The 24,438-nt window shown below is 42.3% G+C and overlaps 1 protein-coding gene across 1 annotated transcript in view; it reads right to left on the minus strand.

The window, feature by feature from the left end:
• Positions 1-19,813: 19,813 nt before the first annotated feature.
• Positions 19,814-24,438, minus strand: part of PPP1R14C (protein phosphatase 1 regulatory inhibitor subunit 14C) — a 53,735-nt gene continuing 49,110 nt past the window's right edge. The window contains exon 4 of the mRNA XM_086625220.1: positions 19,814-19,888. Within this exon, the coding sequence (XP_086481346.1) occupies positions 19,814-19,888 (75 nt within the window). The remainder of the gene's footprint in view (positions 19,889-24,438) is intronic.

Here is a 24,438-nt window from a genome sequence, read left to right on the forward strand (position 1 = left end):
AGCTCAGGCAGGAAGCTTAATTGTCCTTTTATGACAAGGTCTTGCATGAACTGCCAACATCACAGCTCCAGTGAAAAGCAGGTAACGTGAGTGGGTATAAGAAAAAAAAAATCTGACCTCGTAAGATTCATTACTTCTTCACAACCTCGACCAAGACAGGGATGCGCGTAGTGATCATTGCACCGGGACCAGCCTACAGCTGAGCACGAAAAGAGAAACTGCACAAAGCAGTCACTGAATCGCAAATAGGCCCTGACCAACCTGATCTGACATTGAGGTTAACTCTGCTTTTGGCAAGTGGTTAGATTAAATGATCTCCAAGTATTCTTTCCAATATCAACTCTGTTCTTCCAATAACTCCTTATTGCATCTGACCATTTCTAGCTGTCCCACACGAGCTATATATCCATCACAAAAACTTACTGAAGATTCTCACTCTTTAATTAGCTCATCCTGAGCTATAACCTCACCTCAAGGTCGGTTCTCACCTGTATTGACCTTACTGCCATTAACAGGAATCCTGACAGTCTTTGGGGTGAGATGGACTAGAGTAGGGACTGTTGAGTTCCCTGCTACAGCAGTTATCGGAGGGCTCATGTTATTCCTTCGCACAGTGCAAAATGGGCCTTTTTTGACAGAGGAACAAGTTCTTCCCCATATCAAAGGAAAATTGACAGGACATACCGGAGGAAGAAACCCCTTCTTTATCAGCCTCCCCATTCTCACTCTCAAATGAAGGAATGACAAAAAGGCTGTGAGCACTTGTCAACCAGCCCCCAAGAAAAAGCCTTGGAAACCAGTCTATTGAAGGTCAGAGCAGAAAGCGCTGTTTTACCAAAACTAGTATTTGCTGTAAAAGTACCATGTTTGCTGCCTACATAACACTGGAATGAGGACCGTGCAGCTTTATTTGTCATGAAATGAGTGTTTAACGCAGATGTGCTTTTAAGAGAGTCAGGAACATTTAGAGCTAGTTAAGACATTTCAAAATATAAAAATACTTAGTACCATTCTTTAACCAGTTTGCATGAGAAATTCGTACACTCCACTGAGATAGCAAGTGGTAAGAGTCTGCCTCTTGAACCGCTCCTCCAGGAGATAAGATCAGACCAACTGCATCAGACCAACAGCCACATGGCCCAGGAGCCCCTCTCCAAGCAATCACCATAAGCAAATGTCTAGGGAAAAATATGAGTAAGATAAGCTTGTATGATTCTTCTCCCTAAGACTGTCCCACCTTTCCCCTAGTTCCAGCTCAGGCTTGTCCCAAATCAGATATGTATGCAGGTTGTGAGGGTTTCTCTTTTTGCAGTAACCAATGACTCTCTCTTCCTACTAGTCGTTCAGTATCCCTTGAAATTTTGCACCCACAACATCCTGCGGTAAAGACTTGGCTCTTCAGGTCAGCCATAGGTTGTTTAGAGAACTCCATGTTTTCATTTGTTTGGTATCTGGGTTGATTATCTTCATTTGATGCCACTAAGTTCCCATATTAGTTGAGTTCTGTCCCTATCTACCCTCCTCCACTTCTATCCCATCCACCCTTACACACCTCTTCTCTAGTCTAGCATCTTCCTTCCTGTACAAAAGGCTTACTACACCTTGGATCATCCTTGTTGCCCTTTTTTGAACCTTTCCCAGGTCCACCATAACCCATTTGAGATGAGAGGATCAGAAATACACAGAAAATTCAAAGAGGAGATACAAAAAAAAAGTATATAGTGGCATAAGGTTCTGTTTTGTTCCTTATCATGTTAATAACTTCCAACATCTGGTATGTTGGGTTTTTAATCATCACAGATTACTGACCACTACCAATGTTTCTAGGTATTTGATATAAACCCAGATCAAGCTCCTCAATTATATTGTCCTGCTCCCTCAGCTCTTATTTAGGCTATTATTTTATATGTGGAGTTGTTTTGTTCTTATGTGCATCACTTAACATTCATCTGTACTGAATTTCATGCGTTTTTTTTTTTTTCTCTGTAACCCAGTCTTATGAGGTTCTTCTACACATCTTCACAGCTAGTCCCACTCCTTACTAATTTGAACAATTTAATGCCGTCAGCAAATTTTGGCAGCTCACAGCTGACCCCTTTTTCCAGGTCACATATAAACCCGATGAACTGCACAGAGCCTCAGGAGCTCCCTTGGTGATTTTCCTCTGCTGACAGAACTGCGCATTTTCTCCTGCCCTGGTTCCTGACTTCAAACTCACGTAAGGATTTTCCGTTCTGAGATGGCCAAGAGCGATATTCTGGGACACAGCAAGTGAACATCCCCTACTCTGTGCTAAGCTTCAGGTCTTCAGCTTGTTCAGCCGGGCTCTGCATCTCTCATACGTCACATTCGAAACCACATCTCTGAATTCCTCTAACTACAGGAGATACAGAGATAGGCTGCCTGTTTGCCTACACCCATTCCTCACACACCAACTGCCTGCTAAGTTAAAAGGGGGTCTGCAAATACACCAGTGCAGTTTTAGCAAGGTTCTGTTCACCTCGTTGCAGGGCAAATTAGATCCTGGTGTGAAATACTGTTGCAGAGATCTTTCCTGCTTAAACCTGACTGCCTGACACCAAGCACTGCATGGGTGATCGAAACCTGAGAAAAGAAGACATCACTTCTGCCAGTTGTTTTCATTTACTGTACAGTCTTTACGATGTGGCCACATCTTTTTTGCACAGGACTCTTCCCTTATTTACTGCACAGAATAGTTGGGTTTCACTTACCAGTTATTCAATATTTTCCCTTTATTTTTTCTGCGTGAGGCACAATTTAATCCCTGCTCTGGAGAAAGAATTAGTCACTTCCTCTTGTGTTTGTCAAGGCTGCCATCCCTGTCAGATCTCCAAGCACGTCAGAAACATTCAGATGTCAAACGGGGAAAAATATGTGCAAACCCCGCCAGAGTTTAGACACGCAGCTGACTGCTGCCACTCGAAAGAGAAGCACAACTGAGCGCCAAACCTGGTTTGCTTCTTTTATCATCTGCAGCACCAGGGAAGATGGGACATTTTGCCCAAGGCTTTCCCACATGTCTCCTGACAGCAGAGGAAAAGTAAAAGAGAAACACTCAGGTTGTCATTATGGGTTTAGGAATAAAGGCTGCTTTGGTGAACAGTGCTTCAGGTTCTCTACCCATGACCTAAAACCTGACCTCCTTTGCCTCTCAAAGATGAAATACAGAGACACTAAAGCTTCTCAAATAAAAAGTCACCGAACTTTTTTCCAGCATAGACATAGCAACGTTTTCCACCGCAGCATCACAGCGCTGAGGAGATGCTGGGTGGGAGGCAGTCCATCCCCCACTCACAGCAGGGCTATCAGCAAAGCTCCATCAAGTCAGTCATGGCTTCGCCTAGCTCAGTCCCGAAAAACTCCAAACCCTTTCTGGATACCTTTTCTTCTGCACTACCACTCTCCTTTTTCCTCAACTCCAACCTGAACACCCCACAGTGCAGTCTGTGGGCATTGTCCCTTGATATACTCTCTGGCACTACCAAGGGGGATTTGAGTCCTTTATCTTTGTGACTGTTTTTCAAATACTTGAGCATCTCAGCCTTTTTTGTGTCAGCCATTGCTAGGCTGTCTCCCTCATCTGTGAGCAGATCCATGTTTACCCTCAATATCTCTTAGCAGCTAGCATACCTGCAGGATTCCTCCTTAAAGTCTGTCTCAAGTCTTTGCTCCAGCTGGGCTTTTGTCTTCTGGATTTTGTCCTTAGGCACACGAGCAATGCTTTTATACTCCTTTTCTATTGTCTGCCCCCGTTTCCATCTCCTGCATGCTTCCAGTCTTATCCCAGTTGTCTTGAAATGCTGTTTTTCAAAGACATTCAGCCTGAGGCAGACGGCTGGTGTGGAAAAATTACAGCCCAGTCATAGTTTCTTAGAGTTATAAGTAACTAAAATAAGGCTCTTATAATGAGTAGAGCCAGGAAATTTTAATAATTAGTAACACTAGCCTTCTCACCTATAATTATTTACTGTCACTTATTACAGCCAGCACTCACTATGCTCTGGCCAGAGCCATATAACCCATTTAAGCAACTCTGAGGTGTATTTGTGTTACCCGAATAAATACAGTATTGATTTATCCTAGCAAATGAGTGCACACTTGCTCTGTTTAATGTTATTGTATTATTTTCCACTATTTCTGCAGCCCTAGCCATTTTTACTTTATTTTCATTATTTTAATCTTCTTCTCCCCCAGCCGCAGCTCATTTTATGCACTCTGGCCCTTGCTGAGTTTTCTATTTGGATTTTTATTATATCTAATATGACTTGCCTGTGCTCTGTTCCACTTATTCTCATTTGACCTCAAGCTGTTCCCCACCTCTCAAGCTCCCTCTCCCTTTATTTCCCCTCCTCTACCTTGCAAACATGCTGCTCCCCTGCATCTCTCTCTTACACACAATCAGTTTCTATCTTCTTCTTCTCAGACACAGCTCTTCTGGCTTGACACAAGCTCTCATCCATCACACTCATTTTATTCCAGCGTAATTCAGTGTCACACGTTATCTTCCCTCCTGCCACAAGGAGAGACCAGGCTCAAGTGCAGCATTTCCCTTGGGCACATTCACTCCTTCGCCCTCCCTCCATGCTAACCTCACCCCTCGTCCGCACGGTCAGCAGCTGTCCTGAGGAGCCTGCACCCAGCAGTCCAGCTCCACATGCAGACATGTCCTCCACCTGCAGAGCCACCAGCCTTTTGGGATTCTAGGAGAGCTATTCCTGCCTCTTGGCTTCAGTGGACACATGGAAGATGCTCTAAACAGAGCTGTTCCTGCATCCAGGCCTGAGCTAGGTGTTGGGTTTGGGTTTTTTTCTTCTCAGCAAGGACCCAGGATCAGTGTTTTACCTGCTACAAAAGTAGCCGCCAGCGACAGCGGGAAGGACACCATGTGGAGTTCCTGTGGCAGCAGACAAGGAGAATGATAAATCCAGCAAACCCGGAGGCAAAGCCCCTGCCTTGTATTTTCTGTGTGATCTCAGGCAAGTTGTTCAGTTGCTTCACAACCCCTAATGAGAACAGCACTTTCCTGAACCTGCTCAAGTCTCCCACTGGCCAGTGAGACACCCTGAAAATATATAGAGCACCATGGATATTGATAAGATAAACAGGACTTTGGAACAAGGAATTAAGAAAGCTGCCGGGGAACGTTTTCCATTTTCTTTGCCTGGGGAAAGTACGATTGCTATCCATTCACTTTGGCAACATCCACCCATGCAGAAGGGAAAATAGAGGGAAGCTGGCAGAGCGCAAGCTCCAGCTCAGGTCTACAAGGACGTACCACAGCGAGATTTGCCCACAGCAGACGCATCTCTAGAAAGGAAAGTGCCTGGTTTCCACGGTGGCCGACCAAAAAGATAAATCCAGGAGCAGCCGAGCCTATAGGATTGTTGTTCTGACGGCACTGACCACTGAACACCTCTATCAGCCCCACACTGAAACCCAGATCAGCCAGATGGTCTCCTATCACAGTGCAGATCGCTCAGTACAAGGCAAATGGCCTTTGTGCGCTTGTCTTCTGAAGTGTCGCCTAATTTGTTTTTAACTGTTTAAAAATTAAGTGCATCCTCGACCCTTTAATAACTCGTGCTTGTTTGCTTCATTCTGTTAGTAAGCACTATTTTAAAAGGTCTTACAAGGTACTGCCTTGTGTTGCTGAGCTGCACATTAATTATTTAAACCCCTCTGGAACAAAAACGAAGCCTAGAATAGCGCACTGGTATAACCTTTGTATTACACCTCTGTGTGCAGCACATGGGAGACTACAGCAAGGGGCTTCTGGGACCACAGTGAGATGGGCTGACACATAAAGGCCTCCCTGTTCACACCTCCCTCCTGTCCCTCTCACACCTTCTGCCCCATTGGAGGTCAGTTAGACCTCCACCGGTGACTCTGAAAATGAGTTGCTCTCCCTTCTCCCTTCAGCTGTCCCCTTTCCTTCTTTGCTCCACACACCTAGGAAGGCAGCTCGTCACTCCGGGACGCAGCAACAGACAGGCATCTGTGCCACCTCTGACTAAGCCATGCTCTATCACCATGCCACAGGCTGACCGGCATCAGACGTGCAGGCATCTCCCTGAGCATCAAAGGGGTAAGAGAGAGTTACCGCAGAGGATGAGCTCCGGCTTGACCTTCCCCACTCCTGCAGAAAGTTTCCTTTCTTTTAACGGAATTCTCATGAACGTTTCAGCTTTCATTGCACATAATTGTCTCTTTTGCTCTTTCAGCAGCCAGATCCCAGCCAGCTCCAGCAGCAGTGCAGAGGCTTCAGCAAGCCCCCGGGCACAGATCCTGCCTCCCTGGGAGCTTCCACTGGCCGTCAGGGCAGATGTGCAAAAAGGAGCTTTCTGCCTATAATTATTTGACCCGTCAGCTTGCCTAGACATGTTCAACAGTGTTTGCATGTACAGGCTGGTTAGGAAAGTATCAAGCCACCAGGCCAAAAAAAAAAAATATCACAGAAGCCGTTTTGGGTACCTACAATTAAGGTCATAAAGGCAGGCAGTGGGTGCTGGGACTTTGCAAACACAACTTTGACTATTTGAACCAGACAACAAAAGCTTTGTCAAATTCAAGTTTCTGGCTACAAGATTTTTTTTTTTTTTTTTTTCCATGTACAAGAGCATAAGACTATAACGCAAGTAAAAGAGAAGGGAGAGGAAAAAGCAAACAAAAAGCCAGAAAATTAACACAGACTTCAGTGGAAACACCAACTTTGCCTCAAGTAACCTGGCATTGGGAGGCACTGCTGGGTAACAACGCTACAAACAACACAAGCAGAACTTTAAAAATAGTAACAGGAATTATTAGCTTGCTATTCCCCTTCAGCTCTGTAAACTGAGAGGGCTCTGCTTCTGTTGAGCAAAATGCAAGGCACATACCCTGGGTAGCACGAGCCTTGTAAGAACAGCACTTCCCACGCTGTTAAGAATAACCTTTCTTGCCTCTATTCATTGGACTTCGGGGTCAGTTTTGTTTTCCACTTTAAAATATCAATACAGTTTTGAGGCAAGCTAAGAAATTTTACTTCAAGGTGAAACTACATGAGTGACTTATACATCTTGCTCATTGTGTTTGATGCAAGACAGGCAAGTGGCTCATGTCACCATGATGCTTTCCTGCCTCAGCTGCATTTATCCTGACAATACCCCCGTGACACAACCGGCCCTGGACCATCACTGCAAGGAGGGCTGAGGCACAGGAGCGACTTTTGCAAGGCCAGGCAGGAGGCTGCTAGCAGAGCAGCAAGCTTAAATCCCAGTGTGCAGTGATGAGAAGATCCCTTAGTGATTGCATTTTTTTCTCTGTTGCAGCCAAGCTCATTTGTATTGCAGCTGCCTCCCTTCCAAACAGGTGAAATCCCCCGAACACCACCCAGGTACATCACAGAAGTTACAGCTTGGGAGATTCCTGTCATTTCTCACAAGGAGAACAGCACTGAGATGCTACAGCTGAACAGAGCCCTGGGGAGAAGGAGGGGTTTCAGAAGCAGGTCAAGCTGCCCTCCACCCTGGGACACAGAAGGGCTGCCAAAGCAGGAAGGGTTGGTGTGCAGGTGAGGGGGGACAAAGACAGCCACCAGAGCCTGGGGGCCATGGGGACAGGCATTGTGGAGTACCCCAACAGGGCAAGCACAGTAGGAGGGATGTAGGGTTTGCTCTATACCAGCTCAAGAATATTTTATCTGGTCTTTCTACTGAGCTGGATCAAGCCCTGGGCCAGTGTAGGCTGGCGACATCTGAAAGATGTGCCAAGGCAGGGTTACATAGCCAGAGCAGCCAGTTTGAGAAATAAATAAAATTTTAAAAAAGAGCAATACATGAAACTAAAACCAGATTAAGCTTCCAAGAATCCCCACACATACTACTTCTTTCCCAGAGCAGCTGTAGTGTTTCAGTAGTACATTTGAGTCATCCAGCTCTTTTGAGGCTGCCCACTGGGCTGGAAACCTTGCAGTCAGGCACTCCAGTTTCTTCTTCCCTCCCAGCTGGGTCAGAAAGAGTCCCCCAAGGTTTTCTGCCATCTCCCAGCCAATCAAAACCAGCAGGGCTACAAAACCAAGTGTTAAAGGCTTCATACACAAAATCCTTTAACAACACTCAGGGTCCAACGTTTCTTATTTCATCCAAGTCCATTAAAGCCAGCTCACATAGCAACTCATCTATTGCACTTGTCAGCACCCACTGTCTGAAGCTGACCTTCGCTCAGGCCGCAGCATCCTGAGATCCAATAACAACTCGAGCTTCCTCCAAGCCTCACACCGAGCTCGGAAACGCACTATTTGGCTTGAGGATTTCAAGCTCTGTTTGCTGACAGTGCACACTGCATACCTGAGCCACTCTCTCTATTCTTAACTAGTTACCAGTGACTGCCTTTGCCTGGTTCATTGATTTATTCCCTTCCTCAGCCTGCCACAGATGACCTTGCTCTGCTCCGCACACCGAGAAGGCCATGCTCGGCAGCAAAGAATCGCGTGTGCCCTGAATGGAGGCACGCTAACACACCGAAACGCCTCTCTCCGCTTAAAATAGCACAAAGTGCTGCACAGGCATTAGGGACAAAGGAGGAAGCAGCGGTCTGTGTTAGATGAACGTTTTGTATAAGATTACCTGCTGCATTTTAAAGAGCTGTCGAGGTAACAGAAGGTGGTTTGGGACTTTTTAAGTAATTTAACTTATTACTCTTGTAGGACGAAAAGGCTTACTGCCTGCTATACAAATCAGACGTTAACATTATCCTGTCAGAAAAAGGCAGTTTATGTAACCATAAAGCCTGGCTTTTTATTAGTTTTTTGTTTACTGCTACTGCACCAAGCAGTCACAGGCACTGCCTAAATAGGTGTACACTGTTCATTCATCTTGTCAACATCCAGCGAGTTTCAGAGCCTCAAATTCATAATGCTCCAGGTGAGAAACATTATGAAGAGTCATTATTTTTTAAATAAAGGTCCTTTTAAAGTGCCCTCTGTTGGAACACCAATAAATCAAGGCCCTTCAAATCAGTAGTTAATTATGAATGTCTCAGCCATTGGCCTTCACAAGCTTGCAGCAGAATAAGCAGTGGGTGTTGTTAGTAAGAGAAATTCCTCAGTTAGGCTGAGTGAGCTTCAAGCTAGACTATTTAGACTATAATAACTTTATATTTGCCCGTGGTACAAAAAAACACAGTGTATCTCTAATGTTCTGGAGGAATAAAGATTATTTTCCCATTAGTAATAATAAATACTGTAGTTCTATTTAAACTTTTGAAATACATCCAAACAACAGTCCCTCAGCAGGATTACCACTTGTTACATCTGCCATAGCCCCTCCTCACAGGTGATCTTATACTTCACAGTTCACATCAGTTATTTTAATTTTTTCAAAGGTATTTTAAAAATACTACATTATTTATGACTCTTGCCAGTGAGCAACTGAGAGGTGATGGAGGAGAGACAGAGAAACATGAGCAAGGCTCCTCAACATTCATTTAGGTGTTTGCCTTAAACAGTAAAACACATTAATCCTGAGAAATTAAAGAGGTCAGTGTGCTGCTGCTGCCTCCGATGCGTTCAGCCTAGACAGCGCCTTTGCTGCCAGGAGGTAGGCCCACCTGGGAGGGAAAGATGTTAGAAAGCCACTGAATCAGCCAAGAGACTCCCTGCAGATTTGCTTCGTTTTTCCAAGTCACTGCCAGCTTCCTGAAGTCTCCTCCTGGATGCCTCTGACATGTCAGCTGCTAAAAGGACTGACTCCGCTCTTTTAGGTGACTAGAAATAAGGAAGGAAAAACACTGATATTCCCTGAGATACTAGCAGCATTTTGTTTAGGAAACTACTGTCCTGAGAAATGCTGCTGTCAAAGCTCTGAAGGGCACCGAGACTTGAAATGAAGACTTTTTCTTTCCTTCTTCAGAGAGAATCACCACAATCAGCTTTGACAACACGACCTAATATTAGATGCAGGAGAGTTCACGTTTGTTTTCCTACAGGCAACAGCCTGTCTAGCACACACAGCTTTCAGTACGTTGACTGTTAAGAGCTCCATGAAGAGGAAAGGAAGCGTTTGCTCCTTGCTTTCCAACACTGCTGTTGACTAAGCACCGGTGACGTGTCTGTCTGAGACATGTGCAAGGAGGGAGCGCCGCCCATGTTGGGGCTTTCAGCTGTGGGACTTGCTGACACCACTTTGGGCAGCCTCTGCGTGACCCTGGGAGGATCTGTATGCTTCACCGGAGTCCCAACACAGACAAGCAGGCGGGTTGTGCCCACTGGAGCCCTTCTCTTCCCTTAAGCAGTGACAGACAGTACACTGTCATGATCCAAGTAGGGATAGCACAAAAAGCAGGAATTAACAGCCAGTTTCTGTCATGGCAGTGGGTTAATGCAAAGTCCTGTCTTGTACCCTCTTGTGGAAAACATTTCTCCAAGGTCTGCAAAGCAGTCAGACAACAAAATGGCAGATAGTAAGAGGTATTTAGGTCAGACAGGACAGAAACCTCAGGCTGCAATAAGCTGAGTGGGCACCAGAACAACAGATAAAGTACAGAACTCCATTCTCTTTAATGAACACCAACAAGCAGGAGAAAAAACTATTTTTTAGTTCTTATTTTGACTGTAAGAGTTCACTCACTTGCTATCCCTAAGTAAGTGACTTCAAGTCTTCTGTGCAATCTCATAGAAACGAGTTACAAGCACCTACCTCTGCTCAGCTCCCAGTTGCCTGACATGTCATGAAGGGCAGGTGGGATTGCCTGCCCTTCCACGCAGCCCTCTTCCTTCTCCAGGAACCCTTCCTATTTCCTGTATTACCCTAAGAGGGAGGGTCCCATGCAATGGAGAATAAGATACTGTTTATTTTTAATAGCTCCCAGCAGCAGTCACACATTTGTTTTATAGGATAATACACATCCGAAGCTCTGCACAGAAACCAACCACTGGTTATCTGTCTTTTCCCTCAGCAGTATAACAGTCGCAGATTGTGTAGGAGATGTGTGGGTAACTGAACCACACACCTCATCTGTCATTTACAGAAAAATGATACCATGAAAACATTGTCATTTTCGTTTGCTCCCCCTAGCCTACAAACATGTGGCTTAGAAAGTTCCCAAATGCCATTACACAGCTCAAACCTCCTGACACATTTTGAGCAACCACCACTGTTCATTTATTAGAGTTGTTTGCTCTCACTAAGTGACCCTTCTAAGAATAAGAACTCAGACTTCCATGATTTGCAGACACTGCAGTATTGGACAGCCTTTTCCTGTCCCCAAAAGGAAAAAATTTGGAAGTATAATTAGTTGGGGTGTTAGCAAGGCTCCACTGCAACACACTTTCAATCTAAATGCATTTTAAAAGCCAGCTTGCTTCTCTCTGTCCTCAACTATTAATAAAAAAAAATACAAATGAGCTGTTTCTTTCTAGCACCCATCCAAGAACTGCTTTTTCTCCAGGGTCCCTACGTACTGCAGCAAAGCACCAAAGGGATACATGTAAGCCCCCTATTACTAACCCAATTTAAAGGACAGTTGCTTTCTAGTTAATGCAATGAGTAGCCTGCATTTAACTGGATAGAGGGTAAACTACATCAGCTCTAAATCTAACTGATGCCAGAATACTTTAATTTCACCTAGCTTGTCTACCTCGTGGGCTTCTGTGCACAAACAGACCTGGGGTCCTGCCAGCACAGGAGGGAGCTCCACAGGCTACATGGGCTGCACCAAGAAGAGCACCATAGCAGAACAGGAGCACAATCAGTTCTAGCATCTACAAATGTTATCTTGATTGTTCCTGACCATAATTTTTTATCACAAGCCCAGCATCCTTTCTAGGATTTCTGTTCCTGAACTTGCTGGAGATGGGAAAGGAAGTTTTAGCCCTCAATCAACAGAGCGAACAACTTACACGTGGCCCCAGAGAAAGCATCTCAAGAAACAATCGAACCATCCAATACTCATTATAAAAGATGCAGGATTCTCTAGCCGCAGAGTGTCTACATTACTTACCTCAAGATTTTTGAGCATTTGAGACTAGTAAGGTTCGACAGGAAGGAAACTGAAACAAGTGGAAATTCAGCACATTCCTGAAACATATCTGCTGTTTGATTCTGGTTCCCAGCCCTGATGCATATTTGTCAGCTGCTCTTCAATTTCTAGTTAACAAGAGCCTGTGGCTGGATACAAAGGCTCTGAACAGTCCCAATCTCTTTTTTTTTTAAAAAAAAAAAACAAAACAACCTCATACATGAGCCTAATCTGAGATATTTGAACCAGCTACCAGATTTCTAAGCAATTTCTCTCAGGTGCTTCCTGCCTAGAAAAATAAATCTGCTTTTCCTGGGGAAGATTCTGCTGTTATAAAAAAAGAGAAGACTATGGGAAACTCAGGATGGGGGCTGGGCATGATAGTCTAGCTTTCTTCAGCAAAGAAAACACAGCAATACTGTGGGTTAATCTGATTTATTTGATCTTTCTTGAATCCCTGCCTAGTTATCTTTGCTGGTGCTGCAGAAGTGGCATAATTTTGACATATTTGAATTTCTGTTAAAAAAAGATGAGAGCATTAGAAAGGAATTCTGAGAGGGGCGAACAGTTGTTAGAGCAACCAACCATCTAACAGTTGTTAGATGCCAACTTCAACCATAAATAAAAACTAAGAAATACAAGTACTAAATGAATTAGGAAGAAGCTAACAAGATTATAACTGAAAAAGTCATACTAATTTCAGGAAGTGCTCAGATTTTCTATGTGAGAGATAACTAGAAAGGGAAAAGTAAAACAATTATCACTTCACTCACCCCTGGCATTAAAACTTCTAATTTTTGAAGAGTTGACATATATTTTTAAACACATTGTCCTTGTGCCAAGGACAGAAAATCCAGCTTGGAGTGATTAAGTGCTGAGCTGAATGTACAGCTTCATAGACAAAGAAATAATCAATACAATATGCTAAGTGGCAGCTCTTGACCAAGGCACCTCAGAGGACAAAAGAAAGAGCAGACACTTGAGGTAGACTATTAAAATTTCAAGGATTTACCATTATAAAACACACACTACTGTGGTACATTGTTGATATGGAAACAGAAACACCTTCAAGACAAGTATAAAGAGAGGAATCTTGTGAACAAGTTGTAGCTTGCATTGCCTTTTTCCAATATGAGATCATTTTGTGCTTGTTTTAAGTCTAAACCAGCATGAGAAAAATTCCCCCCCAAAAATGTTAAAGCATTTCTGATGATTGTGAAAGCTGTATTAAAAGGACAGCTGGAGTTTAGGAGACATGAATTAAACGGATCTAGATAAAAGAACATTAAACAGCTTCATTTTCTCTCAAAACCATACATTGTCAGTTGGTAATCGCATATGGACGGCTATATCCATTTGAAAGACTTGCTTTTTTAGGTACACATATCAAAGGATTGGAGTTATTTTTACATTTGGGTTGGCAACAAACTCCTGTCCCTGCCAAACAAAAAACATGTTTTCTCCTAATTTCAAGGCTGAAGAGCTGCAGTATTCCTTACTTACTGCAGTATTCACATCACAGCCGCTGTAAATGGAATAGATGCACATCGTACCAGTGCTCTGCCTGACACACTGGCTTATTAGCAGCCCAAACACAGGATTCAGGGTTGAGGAAGTTAGCTGGTACATGATTGCCCAAATGTGTTTATATCTGCATTACACCTGAAGAACCAGTACTCATCTCTCCACAGGGCCACTGCCCAGACCCAGTGCAGAGCTCAGTGGAGCCTGATGGAAGTTAATCTCTGTGACAAAGTGCTGAGCTCAGGAGACACCTATTTTTTATTTTTTTTTTCCCCCCAAAGGACAAAGAAGGTCTCCATTTGGTGAGTTTGTGTGACTGCCACCACTTATTCCTTGTTTTGTTACTTGCACTACACCCTCAGGTTTCTATGCAAGACCATTTCTGCAGCCCTGCAAACACTACTGGAATATCTTCCAGATATCTGGGGAAACTTGAGGCTACATTTATTCACATACTCCCTCCCCTAGAATTTGTTTGATTAGCTCCAGAAGCCTTATTCTCACCTTTTAGTATGTGGCTGAGTTGCATTCACACACTGATGAATACTTCACTTTCCCAAGTAAGTCAAGAAACAAGGCAAAAAGTACATAAGCTCCAGCAGTGTAAGACTGTAGTTCAGAAGACATTAAAATTTACAGCATCCTTTCTAGTCTTTTAGCTTGATTTGGTATTGGCAGCAGAATTTCTGTGGCAGAAATAGCACCAGATGACACATTCCCATTTCCATCGAGTAGTAAAAGGTCCTTAAGAGAAATAATCAAGCTGTTAAACTTGAAGGAATGGGGAAAATTAGTGCAGACTGTAGACAAATGCACCATGACAGTACTGGAGACAAAAGATACTAAAGCTGATTTAGCAACTACTGCTTTGATAGGCTTGAAATTAATACTGGAGAGACACAACAGAAAACATGCAGTTCACTGAAGATCATTAGTTGCAAGAACAAGGTACGAAATCACCTGAGGGCCCCATGTCAGCACAGGTTGAGTCCAACTCCACTTTTGGTACAGTGTGGTAGTCAAACAAGACATGATTCTTTCCATCACTACGGGCATTAGGCAGCACACCATCACCCTCTGCCCACAGCACTGTCCAGGTACACTGGAAGCAACCCACAAGCAGCATTCAGAAGTGTCTCTGTTGCAGCAGCTCTTAGGACACACCTGAAGCCTACCTATCCAGCCTACCACATTAAGTCAATTCTAGTGCCTTTGTCTCAAGCACCATCATGGCACGATGTCTGTAGTCTTGACATGGCTCTGACCCTCTTCTGGTTGCTGGACAAGTCTGAGGCATTAATTGAAGCCTTTTCACTTGCTTTACAAAGGTACCTGCTACTTACTGTAGTAGAAGAGGCTGCACAAGTAGGAAGGCAGGCCCTGATCCAAAGCCAAGTTCAGACAGAGCTGCGAGGAGAACCTGCCTGCAGGGTCTGCACAGCCACCACGGTCACAAATTGGCTTCTCTTAGTGGGAGACAGCAGATATTGATGAAAGCGTCAACATATCCCTACCGGGATTCCCTCTTTGTTATAGATTAGTATACTAAAGGCTATTCAGACCTGGTTTTGCCTCAGGTAGAGTGACACAAAGGGATACACCAAGCCTGGATAAGCAAACTCCTGTCATAGACCTGCATGCTCTAATTCTTCATACATCTGATAGTACTCACTGCGTCAAGTCCCACAAGCACAAGTATGACTATGGGCTACATGAGGGGACACAGACCCATCCACAAAGCCAGGGCAAGAGTCAGAGCCTTGCTGACACTGATGTAGTGTCCTCATGGAGGAGGTAGGAGAGTTTCTTGTGCTCTTGTCTCTCTCTGCCACCCAAAAGGGGCAGTCAGGCAAGTCTGTGTCCTTGAAACGATTTTTGGTAATTAGTTATTTACTTCAAGTCTAACCCAGTATTATACAGTCAGACCAAAACCTCTGCTAAGGGATATCCCAGGATATTTTTTATTTTGAACTTGGAGGGGAGGGAGAGGGAAATATCAATTAAGTAAACACCAAAGTAGTGAGAGAAGACATTTAAGTTTACTACCAAACAAAACCTGTTAACTGCTCCTCCTAAAGAAGTTTCAGTCTTAAATATATTTTAAAGAAATAAGTTTTCAAATAGTTCAGTTTCTTTAGTTTTAAACAACTAATGTTAATTTTTGTTGGAAAACAGAAGTAAAGTCGTGTAAGCTAATTGCTCAGAGAATTTGGTCATTATTTCACCAAAAAAAAAGCAGATAAAAATCCCATCAGTACTAGGTAAGACTATTACAAAGAGTAATTTCAAAACTTCAGAAACATTGTACTTAAGCTGTTGGCAGAGTCCTAAAATGGCAAGAATAAATTTTGCAGCACTAGGTACTTTCTAGGCACATTTTCTCTTCAATTTCTCTCTGGCTTTCAATAGTAACAATAATTACACCATTTGCTTTCTGTCAAGTAAAAGAAAGGGGAAGCAACATGGAAGTCAAGTAAAAAACCAGTAGTTGTACATAATATATATAACTGGTACTGGTGATTTGACCACTACGTAAGCATAATACCCAAATATACAAATCAGTGTCTTGTTTCTTCTGCTTTACGCAATTCTAGAAATAAAATTGAAGCAGATGTCCATAGTTTTAAGACCCTTAATTATCTTGACTGAACTGAATAACTCATCTAATACGAACCCATCTAAAAAAGCATCCAAATTCAATTTGAGTATAACAGATGGTCATCTTACCTATTCTCAGTAGTGGACTCGGAGGGCTCCTCACTCTCACCACCAAGGTGCTCTATCTTCTCCCACATTCAAAGTTTTGTTCCTCCATCTTCTAGGCATTCCTCCTTATGCTTTTCTCCAATATATGAAAGTCCTTACCTCTCCCTTTTTCTTCCCATACAGAAATATATGCAGCAAAGCAAGACTCTTCCGTTTTCTTAATAGCTAAACACATAATAGAGTAATTTTCTTAGTGATTTTTTTTTTCTAGACTTCCCAGCACTTGATTTCTTTCCTGACTTCCTCCCAAAAGCTCAACATCTTTTAAAAAGCACTGCATGCAGTTATTCAGTACCTGTTTAACACCTGTGCATGATGCTGGCAATGGCAAACCTTTTGTAGCCAAGAAGCAATTAATCCTTTTTTTACAGCACTTCAACAAGAGTTTAAGTTCAACTGTTTGTTCAGAAAGAGACTTGTATCTTCTTCCAGTTTCCAAGCAACAGGCTCTCTGCTGATGTGGCCCACGTGATTTCCCCTCGCCCTTGAGGTGCATGTTTACATTAAGGCTGTCTTAAATCAGCAAAATGGTCATTTTGAATGATCATCTAGAAATAGTGTTTGTGAAATTGGAATTACTCAGCAATCTATTATACCTATCAGGGTAAACTGCTAAAGACTCTTACCAAGACTCAGTGTCAAAGAGTTTGAAGTCCACAAAAGGAGCAGGTATTTTGCTCCCGCTTTTCTTGGTCATGTTCTCTGACAATAGGGAAAGCTTCCATCCCACGTTTTACCCAGATGTTCCCTGTACGAATAGCAACTTTAGGAGTAAAACTCACTATAGGAATAATGAGAGGAAGGGGAGGAAACAAGGCTGGCAGAAGAAGGGCTCATCATCTTTCTTCTGTGCCACAGGAATATACTACCCTGTCACTGCAGCCTCACAAAGCACACTAAATATGATTACAAGTACTTTCCTCCTCTTTATAAGCCAACTGGAAGATCAACCACAGCAGACATCACACTGTCAGCTCCTGCTGTAAAACATGCAAAGGCTAATTACGCCATGAAGCAGACCTCTGTGCTCTTGCAGGCAATCTTTGTACACTGGAGAGGCACTTCAATACCAAAACAAAAACCTCAGCTTCTCTACATACTTGTAAGAGGGAACTTCAGTTCCCTTCATTAGCCACTTTAAATGTCCGGAGGAATCTCTCATTACAGCCAGACTTGGCCCTTCACATGAAAGCTGTCCAGTCAAGGCAGTGAAGAGCTGGGCTGCAAGATTTAATTTCAAGTTGTTTCAGTAACAGTGTGCTATTGATATGCCCCTTGAATATTGCCCAGAGCCAAGAACACCCACACAGTATAAAGACATAAAGCACAATGAAATCTTAAGTGAATGGGTCAATTCTCCCTTCACTTACACCAAGGCCAAGAGTATCTCCATTAAGTAAAAAGTAGCAAGAATGAAACCCTGTAAGCCTCCAGGAAAATCATGCCAGCTGCAAACAAAAGCTACTTAGAATTCATTTTTGCTCACTGAAATTTTTGTCAGTGAAACACAGAGTGGGAGGAGAGGAAGTCCCTTCACAGAACTGACTGTCCTATCCACACAAGACACAAAAATAGTAACGACTGTCCCAAACTTCAAATGTGTTACCAAACCAATTGGTTTCAGAAGGAGTACACAAGCTCCCCAACCCCGATTTCCCTGGAGCACAGGTTTCACTTCGCAATTTTAAAAACTTTAGTTGGAAGTCTCCTTAGGAAACTTGAGCTGAACTGCAACTTCAGCAAGGTACAAAGATTTCAATTTAAGATGCTGCAGGCAAAACAACCAAGTCTTTTCTTAGGGCTGCTGGAATTTCTTGATGAGCATTCAGAGGGGTGCAGAAACAGAGGTAGAGTGTCTCTTGCTGAAAGACACCTTTCTGCCACATCTTCAGTAGAGAACTGAGTCTTACCCAGTATAAGCCCTCCCCTACTCTCACCTCAGACGGAAGTTGAAAAGGAAACAGCAGCATTTATCTGACAGAATTTCCAGCTTTTTTTTTTTCCTTTTAAAATCCCCCAGGGCAGAGGGAAAAAAGGCCTCATCTGCAGAAGACTTTCAAAAGGAAGTCTGTGCACCAGTTTACAGGAGCTTGGCTGATCGATATTGGGCAAGGGCTTTTGTTGCACCTTAAAAGCCAATTAGGGTCTATACAACTGGGTTCCCATGTACTTACCAACTCACAGGTGTCTCTTTCTGATAAGTAAGTCAATTTTCCAACCTACTCAGCAACAGTAGTCTTGTAAAGTGTACATGTAACAAGTCACAAGTTGTTCCATTTATTTGAGTAAATATCTGGTAAATAAAATCATCAGTAAACATTACAAAATTAAATACATTAAAAAAGCTTGCCAGTATACATAAAATTCACAAACATGTACTTCTTTTGAAAAATAAAATATGTTCAGAGCACCCTTGATATAAAATGCCTGACTAGTGTCACCTACCAACATATGGTAGCTTATTGAACATTTCAGTTAGGACATTTTCTAGGGGGGAGAAGGGATCTCTCTTCTGTTCTTGCTTTTACAAGTAAGAGAGCCCAAGTTAAGAAGCCTCCTCACTTCTCAGGGCAGAGCCATAAACAAAGACTACAATACTCTTTGCCTACCTTAATAGCAGAGGAATCTGCATTTGATTAAGACCACATCACTAAATGCAAGACAGTGCTTGTAACTCATTTTTGTAGCACTGCCTTTCCTCCACTGTGAAGGAACTTTTAAACAGTGAAGGACATTTCTCTAGGTATCACTGCAGACCCTTATTCAGTACAGGTTATCACAGTTCCAAGACACCATGAGGTGGAGAGGAAATGATCTGGCAAAGCATCAAAGTCAATCAAATAACTTTAAGCCCACAAATTAAGCCCTTAAAATTCCCAGTTCTCATATGCTGCAGTCTAAACAAGACGATATGATGAAATTCTTCACTGGGCTGCTTTAAGGGTATTTAGAAAAATGGCAGCACATTTTAGTAATCTAAATGGGTACCTTCTGGTAGCAAATTTGCAATAACCACCATTTGAATAATTTACTGTAACAAACTTTTCCTTCCATCCATGTGAAACAGTATTCACAACCCACTTTATAATTTATGTACAGACAAGCACAAGAAACTTGACATCCATGAGTTAAATGTACAACCAATTATAAAAACGTTATCCAACTAGTTGCAAGGAGAAGTCTCCTAGCTCTGTAAGTTTACATGGTGAACCAGAAGATCCTGTAAGCTTGCTGCCCCTCATCACTAACTCGTGGATTCTTCACTTGCTTCAGTAATCCTCAAGCGAAAGTTGAGCAGCATCCAAATTGTTGATATTCTTGATTAAAAAAAAAAGACACTTAAAAAAGAACCCTTAAAACACACAAAAGAAACTCCTTGAGTCAAAACTGAATTAAATCAAAAAAGTTGTGGAGAAAGACAACTATTTTAATAAAGGTCTTGTATTCAAAGTCCCATTTCCCTTGCCATGTCTCCATGTCTTTACAGAGTGCTACTACTTCGAGTTATTTATATACTCTTCTTTTGAGGGGGACTGAGTTTCCTCATTCCTCTTATCCGAGTTAGCAGCTCTTTGATAAATTCCTAGGAAAAAAGATTAGAGAATATAAGTAATTTTTTTGATCCCATAATACCATGATCTTGAGTTTAAAAAAAATTCTCAAAGCAAACTATACATTTTTATTTAAGCTTTTGCTGCTAAGCTAGAATTTCTCTGACCTGATCTCCAGAAACCCTATATGCATACTCTCATCACACAGTAGAGGTGTGAACAACTAGCTTGTCCTCTGCATGAGTGTTCAGGCTCAGTTGCTAGCCATCTCCTAGGCTTTTACTACACAGGACCTTCTACCAACTGTTGAATCAAGCAAAATCTATGGCTGGATACAATGCAAATAGTCAAAGCAGACTTTCACAATTTAAGCCTGCACAGAAATCAGCACTCCTGCCTAAAGAGGCGTTTCTCACTGCTCTCCACACCAGCACTAGCATTTTAGTTGGCTGCATACTCAGCTGGAACAGAAAGCTTATCTGGCTAAAAACTTCCTCTTGCCCTGCTACTTTCCAAGCTGGCTCAGCTCTCTGACCAGGCTCATCACTCAGGCCGACACCAACACTCATGCCAATCTGAGGCAAGGCAGGAACAAGAAGCAGTACCACTGGCTTAGGCTGAGCAAAATGGGTTGTGGAGATCAGGGAACGACAATATTCTGGAAAAAAAAAAAAAAAATATATTCATGGACCAGGTCTTTATTCACAGTGATAATTCCATCAGCTTCAGCAGATTTTCTCTTCTTAAATTGTAGGAGAAGAGAAGCTTACAGAGTTGCACCATTATCTGAAGTCCTTTTGGCATACACTTTCATATAGTAACTGTGGATGCATTAAAAGTTAAATCACCTCCTTACTGTCACTTTAGGAGAACGTTTACCCTTAGTACTATATATACACCTACAAAAAGGTTCTTACCATGAAATCATTTAGCTATAAACATGGAATGTAGTTATGCATTTAGTCAGTCAGGTTGGTGTGAAAGGACTAAAAGTGCGGCTTTCTAGCCAAACGCTTGAGGCTAAAAATTCCAGTAAACAAGGTCACCACCTAAATGACAGCACCTTTCAAAAAAGTCACATTGAAACAAGTATTATCCAGGTGCTACACTGTGCATAGGTAAAGTCACCCTAAAGGTGCATTTTAACTTGAGAAAGATGTCAGGTTTTTCTGGTGGGACCACAATCCTGGCAGATACCACCCCAACAGAGCCATTTCCTTTCCGGACAGTTTATGCATGTTTATACTGTAATGCATGTACTCTTGCACCCAGACTAGCTGTGGCTTCAAACAGCAAAGGCAGAGCCGCATTCACATCCGTGTGGGCTACAAACACTCAGAGAACCTTGTATATTCAGGTCTCCACTCCTGAACTAACTAGATCAAGGCCTGTACAGGAATACATCCATGCGTATTAATAGTGCGCTTCACATCCAGATAGACAGATAGCCTAAAGAGATGATCAGAAAAGCAGATTTAAGACCCAAAATCCTCCCCTCCATCCTCTAGAAGCTCTCTTTTCCCACGTAAGCACAAGCCACTGCAACAATATCCACTCTAAACTCACTGCAACAATATCCACTCTAAACTCAGAGTACAGTACTTATCCATTTAGAGGTCAGAAAAAGGAGGGAGACAGGTTTACTCTAAAAGTTCACAGTTTTCAATGCAGTATGCATTGGTTCTCTGTTATTCTTTCAGACCTACTAGATAATGCAAAATTAACATGGCATGGTGCTGTTTGAAACAAATACACTTTAGGATTTTTTTACTATCAAACTTAAACAAAGCCCTGCAGTGAAATCATAACAGAAATAAACTCTTTAAAGTGATCTTAAAAGATTTTTACTTGCGATTAATGTAATTAGTATTGCCTTTCAACAGCTCTTTCCCTAAAAAACCCCACTACACTCCTATGCCAAAACATCAGATTAAGACAGCTTTGGGAAGGAACAGGCTGAAGTTCAGTTCTTCCCCATGAATGAATTTATCAGTTGTCTGTAAAAGCCACAAATACTCTACATCACCTTCACCCACCATCAAGGCAGCAGCAAGACACTGCAACTGGAAACTCAACTGCTTCACGGAAGTTGAAAGCAAAAGCATTACAGGAAGGGGCATCTGCAGAGTGGATAGGGAATTCTATGGGCAGTATTCTGACTGTAACCATTTCGGTTATCCCTTTTTGAAAGGCACTTCTGCCTTTTCTCTGTCTGTTTTCTCCCACAACTCAGAAGAATTTGGAACAAGTTTCCCTTGCTGACAAAAGGCTGCCAGGGGTCAATCGCTTTTCAATACAACATCACAGCAGAGGAGGGGAGTTCCTCCCCTTATACTCTGACGTGGTACCACAAGCACCTTTTTCAAAACAAGGTATTTGTTTGAAGTTTTCTGTATCAACATCATCTAGAAACTTTTTAACGCACATAACTGTAGAGGCAGCCCCCTAACCAGGTCTGAGGTAATTAAGGCTGTAATTCAGGAAGGGGAAGGGAGCTGCACTCACTTGAAAAAGTACATGTAATAATTGAAAGTGCTTTACCCCTCAGGAACTTTTTCATGAAATAAGTGTCTGCAGTACCAAACAGAAAAACTCAACAAGAGCATTTTGTATTTGGCAAGATGTTTTACATAATGCAGTAGTGCTGTTTTACACGCTCGTGGGTTGTGCACATCATAGCACTGGTTCAGTACATTTCAGATTTAAGTATCATTTTGCATCTGATGCTTGCATGGAGCCAACTGTCATTAACACAGCTGTGCTCCAGTGCTTGTGTCTTTCTTGTTTTTCAGGTCCCCACCAAGGAAAGGTAGCATTCTAGAAAAGAGGCACATTTTCCCTCTTGGAGGCAGGAAAGGAGACTTCACAGCATTTCAATAAGCCTTCGCTTCACAACTAACCAACTCAGCTTTATGACATACAGTTAATACTCATTTGTTTTCTTTAAGCATCACTCGAAAGCTGTCATTTTATTCCTTGTGGACATCTGAGTTGAGGCTTAATAGAAGGCTTAATATCCACATCTATCTCAACCTCATACACAAAAGTCATTTTACACTTGAAATCCCCTCTAGGAGGCATGCTGAAGTTTAGCATCATGCATTTGAAAGCCAATCATGTATCAATCTAAATTAAAAGTAGTTCTGTAATACAGGTTGGATTATCTACTTACATATACTTATATAATACTTAATTCACAGAGTTGGAAAATATTTAATAATAATTCAGCTAAATATTCAAGAACTCGGGAGTTTTTCTCTGGAGAGCTACAGCCAGAAATACACAGGTCATATCTACTTTTAATAGAAGAAAAATCTCATACCAGCACTTTGGGCTCTGGTAAATAGCAGGGAGGGTGGAGGGGAGGGAGGGAGTCAAGTGGGGAGAAGCAAAAATGTACACAAACTCAGTTTAAATTCTTTTTATAGATTTTTCTTCAAGGAGACCTCTTAAATACCGTTTTGTTACAAGTATTGAGAGTCTTGTTAATTTATAATACAAAATCATTGTTTCTTGAAGAGGTTTTTCTAATTCTAAAGGCAAATTTAAATGAGACAGAGTAAATCTGTAGTTCCTTTGAACTCATCTATATTCAGCCTTAGGCATTTGTCTTCTCCATTCTCTACTGCTTTCCCTTGAATCAAAGGCATTTAGTTCAACAAAAGTATTCACCTAATATAGAATAAAAAATAAAGACAAACAAAGGTGAAATGATAATTCAGGATAGGGAAGGAAATCACTTCACCTCTCTGCTTTGGAGGTGTGATTCATCGTTTTAATGAGGTCATTTGACAGACAATGAATTCTAGTCTTCCTATTCAAGTCTTCCAATTAATTCTGGAGACTAATTAGACTGTCTCTCCAGATTTCTCTTCCATAAACAGTACACATGTAATAGGACCAAGTCTTAAACCAAAATGTAGGGTTTCTAGTCCTCCTGCTTCACTAGAGCATGAAATGAATCCTAAATCACAGCTTTCCTCCATAGATTTACTTCCCTGCAGCCAAGTCAAAAAAAAATTAAAAAAATAATCAAGATTTCCTTGACTGTTTGCACAAGGATATTTTCTGGAGAGAGCCTGATTGGTTGCATGTAAAAAGTCAAGTCAGTCTGGAGAGCAATCCCCACAGCTACTTGGGGAAGAAAGTAAACAATAGATCAAAAATGCCATCTGAATGGGAAGACAAATAAAAAAGGAAAAAAAAGGGAACCCTACTGCCAAACACCTTCCCTTCCTTACAGGCTCAAACCTAAAGCTGATCATACAGGAAAAAGGGAACTGCCAAGGCACAGATGCTTTGGGAGAACAGGGCCAGAAGCTGCCTTCTATTAGCAGGAGCTGGTGCAGCATCTTTATAGCCTCACTGAACCATCCCGTTGGCACAGCCTCTCCAATGAGGCCACAGCACCATCAGTGCCCAGAGGACAATGGGCAGCAATTTACCTTCTCAGTGAGCCCTGTACGAGGAAGGCATTGACTAAATATCACAACACTTAGATATGGTCAGGACATGCAGTCCAGTTATTTTCCAATTCGGCAGCATGTAAACAAGAACATCTTATTCTTGTCAAATCACTGTT

The sequence above is a fragment of the Tauraco erythrolophus genome, chromosome 2, assembly GCF_009769465.1.
Source record: "Tauraco erythrolophus isolate bTauEry1 chromosome 2, bTauEry1.pri, whole genome shotgun sequence".
Taxonomy (NCBI): Eukaryota; Metazoa; Chordata; class Aves; order Musophagiformes; family Musophagidae; genus Tauraco; species Tauraco erythrolophus.